We start from the raw sequence: 13,214 nt of genomic DNA on the forward strand, positions 1-13,214 counted from the left end.
ATTAATTCCTCGAAACCAGGAATTACGTTATTGTTGAGAAGAGTACTCCTGAACACGTACCATTTGGATGGTAATCCTCCAAGGGTTGAGAGTGTCATTTCCCTATCAGTAATAATTTCTCCAATAGATAGGAGATCGTTCTTGATCTCGGTGATTCTTAAGAAATATGCTTGCATGCTCTCATCTTTGCCCTTCTTAATTTCCTTCAGCTTATTTCTAAGAAACAAAACTTGATTTGCATCATTAACTTTAAATAAACTCACCAGTCTATCGTAGATTTCCTTGGAGGTGTTCAGGTCGGAGATGTAGGCCACCAAGCGCTTGTCGATAGAGTCCCGGATGATCTTCTTTGTTTTGACTTCACCGGTTTTCCATTTGTTCTTGGCAGCAAGGGTGCATTTGATGGAGGCTCAACAATATTGCCTCTCACATGGTCCAACACTCCTTGATCTTCTAAGGTTGGATCAAGAGACATCTTCCATCCGTGATGGTCAGACTTCTCACAGAGCTTGTCTTCAGCAGGGAAGTGTGTTGAGGACCCCATAGTTCTTTTAGGATAGCCTTGCCAATCTTCTCTTTGGTGATTGCTCTTGCTCTTGCTCGGGCTTTGTCTTCACCTCAGCTCTGATACCATGTTAATTTATGATATGTTCTATGCTTAGAGCAGTTTAATTCTTTTTATTATTATTATCCACAGATTAGCAATCACATGTACATAAAGTAAAGTGCAGATAGAACATTAAACGATCAACAGAAAAACAAGCCAAGACAAGAGACACAAGATGTGGCAGCTAGCCAGGGAAAAACCCCAATATGGGGAACCCTTTGATCAAATCTTCTTTTATCTTCAATAATTCAGTAGAGAGAAATAGTACATAAATCTGATTTACATCAGCAGCAGCAAACTCTAGATCAGCCCTCAACTAGGGCCGACAATATCTTGCAAACCAACCGTCGGATCAGTTTGATTCCTTCACCAAAAAATGCGGCCTTCTCAGGACAGTCAGTTCCACCTACAGCGCAGTTCTAAGAGAGACTCTGATGGTCAACGCTGGTCAAACTTCCGATCTGCAGTTGCAGCCCTAAATCTGCATCCTTCCTTCCACATGTGTGAGAGAAGAGTCCTTTTCTGCGCAATAGGAGAGAGCCTCTTTTCTGCGCAGGAGAGAGAGAGAGAGATGTGATGAGATGAGTGTGTCCAAACGACAAAAAGTGTGTCCAAATGAGGAAAAGACCTATATTTATATACAAATGTTGATGATTGAATAGATGTGACTGTTGGGCTTCTGAGCCTACATGAGTTGCTGGTCGGCTTGATAATTATTCCATAATCAAAATAAATTCATATCTCCATAAATACTTATCGGAATCGGATGATCTTTAGATCAATCCTACACCTCTCGACGAGAGGAATCTAATATAAATATTATCAGCCATGAATAAGATGACCCACATGGAGTTTGGCCCTAGTTGCCAATTTTAACAGCATTGCCTTCAAGAAATCCAAAGATCTCCCATTTGATTTTGATGACGAGGATCTTCCTATGTTTGAGGAAGAAGTTACTAAGGAAGGATAAGTCTCTCATCATGAAGAAGAAAGTCCCAGTGAACCAATCTCTCTCCTTGAAAGAAGAAAGAGACCTAACTAGGTAACTTCTACACTTCAAGAAGCAGAAGGTCACACTGCAAGAGGAAGATTCAGGGAGAGCAAGAAACCGAAAAGATATTCAGGATATGCAGCATACATGTCGAAGCTCATTGAAGATGAACCTTCCACTTTTGAAGAAGCAGCTAAACACCAAGAATGAAAGAATGCAATGAATGAGAAATACCAATCTATTATGAAGAATGGAGTCTGGGAAATTGTCCCAAGACCGGAAAACAAATCAGTGGTAACCTCTAAATGGTTGTATAAGATCAAGCATGTTGTAGATGGAGGCATAGATAAATTCAAGGATAGATTCATAGCTCGAGGCTTCTCTTAGGAAGAAGGCATTGACTATTAAGAGACCTTTGCTCCCACAGCAAGGTATACCACGATCCGATCTCTGATATCTCTGGCAGCATCAATGGGATGGAAGGTACATCAAATGGATGTCAAAACAGCATTCTTGAATGGTACCATAGATGAAGAAGTCTACATAGAACAACCATTGGGATTCGAAGTAAAGGATAGAGAAACTCATGTTTGCAGATTGAAGAAGGCACTTTATGGCCTCAAGCAAGCTCCTAGGGCATGGTATGCTAGAATGGATGCATACTTGCAAAGGTTGGGTTTCAGGAAAAGCACGGCAAATCCCAATCTCTACATCAAAGTAGAGAATGATGAACCTGTCATCATTCTTCTATATGTAGATGATCTTCTAATAATTGGTGATGAAGAAAGAATTCAAGAATGTAAGAAATTGTTGGCAGTTGAATTCGATATGAAGGATCTAGGACTTATGCATTATTATTTGGGACTGGAAATCTGGCAAGAACCGAATGAAATCTACCTGGGACAAGGAAAGTATGTGATAAAGCTATTGAAAAGGTTTGAAATGATGGAATGCAAACCCATGACAACCTCGATGATCACAAATTTTAAGAAATTCTGAATCCAACCCAATGGATCCTACTAAGTACAGACAACTGATTGGCTCCCTGATGTATCTGGTGAATACTCGACCAGACATATGCTTTGTAGTGAATGTTCTCAGTCAATTTCAAATGGAGTGTAGACATGATCATTGGATAGTTGCCAAGCATATACTGAGATATCTGTAGGTAACCATCCACTACTGCCTGAAGTATGAAAAAGGAAAAGACGTTCATCTAGAAGGATTAACCGATTCTGATTGGGGAGGCAGCAAGAAGGATGGAAGAAGCACTACATGAGGATGTTTTAGCGTAGGATCCTCCATGGTCTCTTGGATGAGCAGAAAGCAAGAGACAATGGCTTTGAGTAGTGTTGAGGTCAAGTACATTGCAACTTGTGAAGTGAGCATGGAAGCGGTCCAGTTAAGGAAGATGTTATCTGATTTGTTTACAAGACCATTGAACCCTACCATAATACATTGTGATAATAGAGTTGTATAAGACTATCTGAGGACTCGGTATTTCATAAAAAGACGAAGCACATAAACAAGTACCACTACATTCGAAAGTTGGTACAAGATGTTGTACTGAAGCTGGAGTATATCCCCACTGATGATCAAACTGTTGATATTTTGACAAAATCTCTTCCCAATAAGAAGCTTGTGTATTTTAGAAACAAGCTTGGATTGGTTGACATATCTTCCCTAGTTGAGAGGGAGAGATAGACACATCATTCTTGTCTTCATTTTGGAAGAAAGAATGGAGGATTGAGTAATCATCTAGCATCTAATACTCTTTGAGGATGTGGTAGGGCATCCAAGATAAGAGTAGGCAAGAGGACCAATATTCTTTGAGGGCTGGGGACCCAAGATAAGAATAGTCCTAGAAGGTCATACTCAGTGAACACCCGGGTGGGTATGTACCTTGAGAGACAATGATGAAGGTGTCTATAATCATTGGTCTCTCCAACATTGTGCTCTGATTTATTGAGAGATAGAGCTATCAGTCAAGGCCTTGTTATGTGACAATGTTGGTTATAATGATGCTATACAAATGGATTACTAGTCTAACTATTCTTATGAGATCTCTTCAGTATTGAGAATAGCCATGTACCATTTATAAGAGGGAGTGTTGAAGAAAGTGTAACTAGGTTCGGTCTTCATAAATATGAAATGTACTTTTGATTCTTGTATTTTGTAAAAGAAAGAAAAAATATTATTACTTTTATTGAGCTTGGGTTTCTTGCCCAAGAAATTTGTTTTATAGGTCAAGCACTAATTGACAGTGCTTCTAGGGTTGTCCTAGGTCAAGAAGTCAAATAGGGACATTGTCATAATATGAAGACCCCATCTGGCATCTTGTAAATTGTAAAAATAATTATTTTGTATTTTACTAAGCCTTCTAAGACCAAGTCGGCCTAAAAGCTAGAATTCCTACCCCTGGAAGACCTATATATAGGAGACAGTTCGACCTCATTTGGAGACATTCATTCCTCTCTCTCCCTCATGCGAAGGAAGAAGCAAAAAAGGGTAGCGAAGAAGGCAAAAGAAGAAGTGGTGTTTTGGGTCCATCTCTCTCTCTTTCACTCCACACGTGCGAAGAAGAGGGCTAAAATTCTGCAGCTTTTCGCTAGGGTTTTTGTTGCTTGGCTAGGTTTCCTTCTTAGAGTTTGATCTGATGAAAAAGGGTTGAAAGAAGGGCCAACAAAGTCCCCTTCTAGATCCAGAAGTCAAAGTAGGTCAAGCGAGGCAGGTGGAGGCAAAGAAGAAGTAGTTTTTGTCCACACGTGTGAAGTAGCAGCTGCTGTCGGGGGCTGAAGTTGCAAATCTATAGTTAGGGTCGAAAATTTGTGGCTGAAGGTTGTAGAAGTGTTACCAGAAGAGATTCTACCGGATTTGGAAAGCAGTAAAGCAAGAACATTATTGAGAAGTTGATCTTGGACTTGGAAGGGCTTCAATGTTTGGTCAAAGGTTTTGGTATTCGTCAATAAAGAATCTATAAGAAGAGATTGAAGGGTTTTCCTCTCAGGAGGAGAGGTTTTCCCCTGGCTTGGAGCCTACATCTTGCGTACTTGTATCTTGTTGATCTTCTTGTTTTGGTAGTTGTTTGATGATTGAACAACACATTATAATAATAAGCAGAAGAAGTTGATTCTAATAACTAAAAAGACATCACAAGTAATTATCATAGTTAGAAGAATCATTAATGTTATCTTGCCCTTGATTATCCAACAGGGAGGAATCCCTATCTTGATATCAAACTCCCCGACTATATAAACTCTCAGTCAAATACAATGACCCAAGGGAGAGTACTCAAAATTAGTGTCCCCAACCAAGCCTACTAGTCTCTCACTCCAGGCCTTAGAACCAACCTCCCCAACCACAAGATTTCTTGGTCAAACTCAATGACCTAAGAAAGTAACCTGAACAATCTTCCCAAACATAAACCATGGTTTCTCAGCCAAGCCCAAGGAAGATTCATGATGCTATACAATCAATGCTCTCTCTCTAGGCGGAATTCTAAGCCACTGCAAGCTTCTCACAGAAGCAAACAAACTTCATTCGGGAAGTGGCTTTGTCAAAACATCAACAACCTGCTTATCAATAGAAATGTATTCAAGCCTCACAACTCTTCTTTGGACAACATCCAGGATATAGTGACACTTGATCTCAATGTGCTTCGACCTGTCACAAAAAAGTAGATTCTCATAAAGTTTCACATACCACAGTTAATTCCAACACTTGGTCAAACAAACCAACAAATAGCTTTCAAAGGCAAACTGCTTCACAATAGGCTAAACAATCAATTGTATACTCCGCTTCAGCCTGTGTTAAATGCAACAGAGGTCTGCATCATACTTATCCATGATATTTAGGCTAAAACAGCATCCAGAAGTGTTATTCAGTGCATCCAGCCCAATCAGAATCAATGCAATTGCAATTCACCATTCAATCCATAATCAATGGTGCCAAGTAAATATCTTAATATATGTTTCACTGCAACCCAATGCTCATGCCAAAGCATAGAAAATACCAAGTTTCAGAGAGTTCAAGAGCCAATCAAATGACAAGACATAGAAGGATCATAACCAGAGTCTCACAGTTTCTTCAAATTTGTCATCATGGAGGTGTCCATGGACTTGCAGTCCATCACACCAAATTTTGAAGGATCTCAACAAAGGTTTCAACAAGCTTATGCCATACTTTCAATCCCAGATAGTAATACATAAGACCAAGATCATTCAAACAACTCCCTCTTACACTCGACAAAGAGGTCTTCAACCCTAGTCAAAAATATATCATCAAAATCACGGGCCCATTTTCAACAACGGATAAGCATACTCTTTGTAGAACCAAATAGCCATCAATTCAGGATCAACATGCACAAGGTGCCTAACTTCATAGTCTTCCCCCTCTTATGGTAATCCTTCGCTTTGTACTTCTAGCAATCTTCATCTTGGAAGTCACAATTGACTTCTTTTAGATATAGATCAAAAAACAAGCTTCAATCTGGCTTATTTGTCTGCTTCCTTTGAGTCCAGAGCTCATCTAATACAGTATCTCTCAACACGAGTCTTCTTTTCACAAGCTTTGTTCTTACAACTTTTTCATCTATTGCCACAGACTTGACAGTCTTCATTATGTACGTGCAATCCTCATTAGGAGGCCAAGGAAGAACAAATACAACCACGCATGACATACAAGGACAAGAGACAAATAGAGGAGAATAACAACAATAGCAATAATCAAAATAAGAAAGATATAAGATACTTATCTTTTGAGAACATGTTGTCTCCCTCTTAATCTTAGCCTTCTTACATCCAACTTCCCAATCAACCTCATCCACATCATCATCATGATGTTATCCCTTCCTTGCAGGAGTTAGGGTTTCTTCTTTCAACGTAAGCAATCACTCCTAGGGTTTTGTCCATAAACCTTAGGTATTTACTTATCCATGCCTTGTTGCTTACAAGGGTCTTCAAATCTTTGATATTCAATTTCATATTCAAATGTCAAAACCCTAGAGAATTTAGGAGCTAAAATACATTATTGTCCTTAATCATTCAATCATCCTTGGTCACATCAAACCAGGTAGCTCGGCTTCTTCAAATTTATTGTAGCAATGGATTTCATCAAGGGAGATCTCAGTACCCAAATCCTTATACATGGCATCAATACTTTTAGAATCATAGATCTTTATTAATGATAGAGCAATATCAAATCTACAAGAGCGTTCACCCTTGAAGAGGAACTTGGCCTCTTTTCAACTGTAGGCAAGCTTTCTTCAAAGGTATGAATAGAGATAGTGATTCCTTTCTTTCATATTTCAAAAACTGAGCAATCATAGTTTATGAAATAGATGCCATTCTTCAAAATATGTAATGCAGAGATACATCTGGCTTCTGAACAACATAATCATACTTCAATCTTTTGATATATGAGTAAGGTCATACATGAGGCTATATTCTTGTGAGCCTATGTCTTTTCTCCTTGCCATAATTTGATTTAGTAAGGTCGAGGGACTCCTTAAAGATTCCTCACAGTCCCACGAGTAACTAACTCATTTCAAATTTCAACCTTGTAATCTTCTGAATGTTAACAGTCTGATTTGAGATAGCCACACACCTTTCACTGGAGTAATAAAAGACATAGTAGCCTTAGCACCTTCAGCACTTTAAGCACACACTACTGAAATCAACCTATATCATGCTTGAACACATCATACTATTCATCATTAGATGTATGCACAACAGTCATTAACAATTCCATATGATCAACACAGATTTTTCAACATACTTGTTCCAAATTGATGCAAGTCTGTGAACCTATATGTTGTCTTTCCTGTCAAAGCTCTTTCTTATGATGATAAGGGATCAAATATTCAAAACATACCTCACATTCAAGAGGGCATCAAGCTTCAGATTAGCTCTCGGATATCTATCTATGGGAGCCAAGCTATATGCTTCAATCTTGACAATAAAAAGATGTCTAGTGCCTATCCCAAACTTCAGTGCACTTCTTTAGAACTTTCAAGAATGTTGTCAAAAGAATTAATGTTAGCACATACATACCTTGACTTCAGGTTCTGCTTCCATTCTTTGGATAGGGAGGACTTCAAACTTCCTTTTTGACTGTGACAATACCACAAGCTTGGCTTCTTAAGAATGAACTCCTTCAAACAGGACGACTACTTCAAAGTGGCTCAGGCCATTCGATGGTTGACCTTCAAACTACAGACACTGCAAGATGAATTTTCAGTCCAGGTCACTTCTTCTTCTTCAGGCTCGTCATACAAGCAATATCCATTCTTGAGTACAGTGCCTTACATAAGAAAATGACAAAAGGTCATGGTTCAGACTTCTTTTGACCACAGAGCTTCTGTGAATTTCAGGCCTTCCACAGAGGTTCGGATCAAAGGTTTAATAGACCTCTTTCCAGGAGGCAGCTTTCCTTTCTTCACATAAAACAAAGCTTGCTCTTTTGAGAGAAGGTTATAGTGGATCCTCCTTTTCGGTCAGAGTAGAAAACAAATAGCCACAAGAATTTCGGCCTTGACAAGATTTTAAGGACCAGATATAGACTTTCTTGTCATGCATCTTTGCTTTACGATTGAGCCTTTGCCTTCATCAAACAAATTGTATTGTCTGCATCATAAATTTGACCTTCTATCATTATTCCCGAGGCTTTCGGCCTCTCTGAGATCTTTCCTGAAGTATTTCGGCCTTTACTGATATTTGGTCCTGAGGAATTTCATCCTCTCTAAAACTTCTTCTCCTTCAATGCTTTTCTATTTTCCTCTTCATGTCTTTAGTCTTAAATGGGGCCTTTGAACTTGAATTTTTAATGGTCATCATTCTTATGATTTGCAATGGATGAAACTTCTTTCTGCTATTCAATAAACACCTCAATGTTACAATAAGGATCCCATTATATGAACGAAGTGATTGATCAATATTACTGTGAAGCAATCTCATGCTTGAAAGGTGTGTATCCAAATATCTTTATAGGTTCTTTCATGATCAATAAGAAGACGTGGAGTCGTTGAAATTTGAGACCTAAGGTTTCGGGATTTTTACCACAGAAGATATGCTACAGACCTTTGTTGGCTTTCACAGAAGGTATACCACAAACCGTTGCTCCTCTAGCACAGAGATTTAGTCACAGGAACTTGCTCATCTTGTCTTGACTTTCAGAGATTTGTGAGTCTCCTAAGGAATCTGATTCTTAATCTAGGGCTTGTTGATAGATTAAGCCCTAAGCTTTGATCACAAGAATGACTTCTTCTTTGTGAGATGATCAATCCAGATGTGATCTCAATGCTATTTTTATCCACCATAGGGCTAATACCATGTTGATTTTCTAGAGCAGACAAGACTAGAACAATTTTTCAAACTGATAACTTCTTCCACTGATACAATTTGACTTCTTTAGAGCATTCCAATCATTAAGCAGTTACACTTGAAAATTTCAACCATTAACTTCAGTAGAGCAATAGAGATCACAGTAAGAACAATGAAACAAGACACCAAAATTTCTTGGGACAAAACCCCACAACTGAGAAAACCTGGTAATCTTTCCTTATGAGAGAGAGTAATTCATCCAAATTGTACATTAGAATATTCCAGTCAAAGGTCAACCATTGACTATTTTAAATTCCAAGTCAAACAGAGTAAATGGAGAGAGATAGTCAGCAGGCTGCTCACAAGTCAATGTCTGGTCAAAGGGCCAAATTTCAACCTGTAGTCAGCTGGTCAAAGGGCCAAATTTTGGCCTGCAACTCCTCAGTCAAACTTCAGGATATGACCTGCAGTCAACCCTCAGTCAATGCCCAGAAACAGAGACAAAATCTCAGTCAACAAACAGTCAAAAATCCAGAGGATATTCGGCCTCCACAGATTCAGTCAACAGAGAATTAAGCCAAGTCAACATAGGTCAACAGAAGTCAAACAGAAAGACACTTCGCTGGTCAAAGTCCCCTTCGCATCCTTTGCACATGTGAGTAAATTTCCTTGCTTGAACAGGTCGAATAAGTGAGTGATGTGATGATCAAATGAATTGATCCTCTTGCCAATATATACACATTGGATAGGAGGGGTTTTGACCAAGGGTCAAACCCCTTCAAGTGGTGGGGCCAACCTGTCAAAAATGGGGCTGACTTGGACAGCAGAAAACCAATAATTTCTTCTTTGACTTTGATGATGAAAATACGACAGCAGCTACAATTTCTCAACAGGAAGTTCATGCAAGCGTGCATGAATTAGCTGCACAACATGAGAAAAACCCAAAACAAATTTTCTATAAAACTTTGCCAACCTAGGAAAGCTTCACAGTTTATTGATGCTGATTTGGGGTCAGCCACTCTCTAATGACATGGGCCTTCTCCAGATCACACCTGTCTCATCAATGATGAAGGTTGAAAACAAGGTACCTTATGCATGTCATGGTAAATGCACATTTCTCCAAGTTGGCATAAACCTTGCGGTCATGTAAGGGTTTAGAACCAACATTGGCATAAAGCTTTTGGTCCTGTATGGTGTTCAGAACTAAAGCAATGTCCTCATGAAATAAGCACACCATCAACATAAACTACAACAAATTTACCTGTGTAGGAATGCAGAACATTGCTCACAAAGCACATAAAAGTTGCTGGTGGATTGGATAAGCAGAATGGCATCACCAACCACTCAAACAACCCATCCTTAGCAATTTAAGCATGCAATTATCCAATCTGTAAGGCATTTGAAGAACATGTATCAAATGGCATGAACTGAAAATATGGCAAGGTAAAGGCTCAAGCATCATCACAAAATGCTGGTTACTCATTGTCTAGCTGGACACTGATTTAAAGCAAATGATTCTTGGACTTCAGTTGAACACTGCAAAACCATCAATCCTATTTAGAATGATTCTCAACCTCTTCTAGAATGCACATAAACTGAAACAAATTACCCACCAGCCATGAACAGATTATTCATAGGTCACCAATAGTTACTTGTCAACCACCAACAAAAAATTGTTTATCAAGGTTCAACACTGCAGCATATTTGTTCGCACATAAACATAGTAAATCATGTCCAACGATTCAAAGAGAGTTTCAGATACCTACGCAAATGTTTATCTTGCAATGTGGACCAACTAGTTGAAAATCACTTCACTTGTCCTCTAGGAGATTTTTCCCAATAAACAACGTGAAAGCCAAGGTACTTATCATTTCCAGAAAGACCAGTTTACTTGTGAAAACTAAAGAAGAGTATCTTCTTCAGTTGACAAATAAAAGCTACTAGTCATAATTTCCTCTTTATAATATATTCTCTCATTCTACCATTGCAGGGAATCCTAAACGAGATCGATGCAACAATAGAATGCAGGCTGCAGATTTCATGCAATACTGGCAAATATCCTGTACATTTGAAATAAAGCACAAAGGACCCCATTTGAAGTCTATGTGCATAGAATGGTGATGGATAACTCCTTGAAAAGGCACTGCTTAAGACCATAAGTTCTTAAGTAGGCACATCTTAAGCATATCCCTCTGAAGCCAATTAAGCATTGATTGTTATAATAGTTTAACAGTAAGTATCATTGACCATTTCAAATTGAAGAACATACCTATTTTAAAGACAAAGAAAGCAGACATACTCATAATTCTGAGACCCAGTTACCTAAGGCAATAGATATCCTGAGGAAGAAGAAACAATGGGACTCCTGCTTTCCTCTGACACGTGATATTTTGTCATTTTCACCTTCCTTCATATACTCAAGGTGTCACTCATTGGAACATCATCTCCTCCTCAATTGCATATACATCCCAAGAATCAAACATTTCTTTGCAGCATACTCCATCTCAACTGGCCAAACTCATTGTAGATCATCCTTCACTGGCCAAGTTAAGACCAAAGTTTGGGTTGAATTTCAGCCTCCAAAATTAATGACCCCAAATGTAGACCTAATGGGAAATGTCTTGTTCTAACATGAGTGGTTACTTTCACTTTATTTTAATTTATTGACTTTTTAACATTTATTTTAGTCAGCACCCGAAAACAACACAGGTAGGTAGGTAGAGAATACCTAGGGGCACGGGACAACTCTCTCTAAGGAACTATTTGTTAGGTACTGTACGAAGTATTTGGAATACAGGGAAAAAATACCATTCAGGCAATATCTCCAAAGGAGTTGCAAATGGATTTGCATTTTGTATGCAACTATTCTAGCAGCTGCTCTAGCGACGGTTTCGGATACTCTGCCCATTTCATAAAGTTGCTGGGCATCTGGAAATTATGTTCTTCTCCCTTATTTTTCCCTTTCCCGAAGGAGACATTTTATAATCCTTCCATAGGTTCTGTGCCTTTATCTATAAATAATAATAAATTAATCCTAGTTTTGGATCGGAATGGATCTATGTCAAATATCCTTTAACTATTTAAGTTGATAATGTAATGAATCAAACCCACCTGTATCACTAACCTATACACGCCACAATCCCATTGATGGATATTCCGTCACTTCTTTCCTTCCACATATATATATATATATATGCTGACTAAAATAAATATTGAAAAGTCAATAAATTAAAATAAAGTGAATGTAACCACTCATGTTAGAACAAGACATTTTGATTTACTCATTTGTTAGATAGTAGCATCACTAATATATCTCAGTAAGTAGTGTTTAATATTCAAAACTACACATGTTATGGTCGTCAATCGTCATTGAATGTTCAATGTACAATGGTAACTGTATGACTTACAACTGAAGCAAAGCAACAAGCCACAGGCATTTCAAACCAGGTAACAAACTGTTCTCAAGCATTATCAAAGCTAAGCCAAGCAGACTCTGAAGTAGAAAAAATTACCTCGCATCATATTTTCATTCTGCACAGAGTAAATTAGACTCCCTTTTCTGAAACCAAAAGAAACAGACAGCAGTTTTTGTAGTTAACCATAAGATATCTCTCCAAAAGCTTACCTTGCACGATCAATATGACCATATGCATGCTCTTCAATGCCTGTTTCTAGATTAGATGCTGCTACTATATCTGAAGCCTCAGTCTCAGTTAATGTGTTCCCCCAATATTCAATTACATTGGTTAATTGACCGAAATGTTTCAGAGTCTCTCCCATTGCCATTTGAAGTTGTTCATACAAAGAACGAGACCTCTCATCAAGGATCTTCTGTTGAACCAGTAGCAGGCGAGATACCCACCATGAAATGCTTCTTTCTGAATCATTATAGATCTTGCTATACTCAGATATTTTCTGTCTTGTCTTGATCAACAGCATTTTTGCAAGAATAAAATACTGCAAATACAAGAGAAAACCCTTTCAAACCATGGTCTGAGAATTTTGCATATACAAAAATAAAGAACAAAAGGTAGAAAGAAGAGAGAACAATGATAATTCTGTTCATGCTTAGGTAAAACTGTAAATCATATACCATCTTTCAGTTATAATTACATGATGTCTTCTAAGCATGGATTATAAAACAAAAATGATGAATCTTTCACTGAAATTGCAACAGGATAATCATCAAGCTGAAATTGAAATATGATGTTCATCAAGAAAATAAACTGGAATAGAGTATGGATTTGACCTGAAAATTATGCCTGACTGGTATAGTGTGATATATCAAGAAAATGAG

At 38.2% G+C, this 13,214-nt stretch overlaps 1 protein-coding gene across 3 annotated transcripts in view; it reads right to left on the reverse strand.

Moving 5' to 3' along the window:
* Positions 1-13,214, reverse strand: part of LOC149218635 (uncharacterized) — a 339,705-nt gene that overhangs the window by 276,124 nt on the left and 50,367 nt on the right. For all 3 annotated transcript variants that reach the window (XM_089384105.1, XM_089384106.1, XM_089384104.1), the window contains exon 3: positions 12,543-12,874. In XM_089384105.1, coding sequence (XP_089240231.1) covers positions 12,543-12,874 — 332 coding nt within the window. The remainder of the gene's footprint in view (positions 1-12,542; positions 12,875-13,214) is intronic.

Source organism: Pinus tabuliformis, chromosome Q, assembly GCF_031772625.1.
Source record: "Pinus tabuliformis cultivar Carrire ecotype Pingquan chromosome Q, CPIR1, whole genome shotgun sequence".
NCBI classification, from domain to species: Eukaryota; Viridiplantae; Streptophyta; class Pinopsida; order Pinales; family Pinaceae; genus Pinus; species Pinus tabuliformis.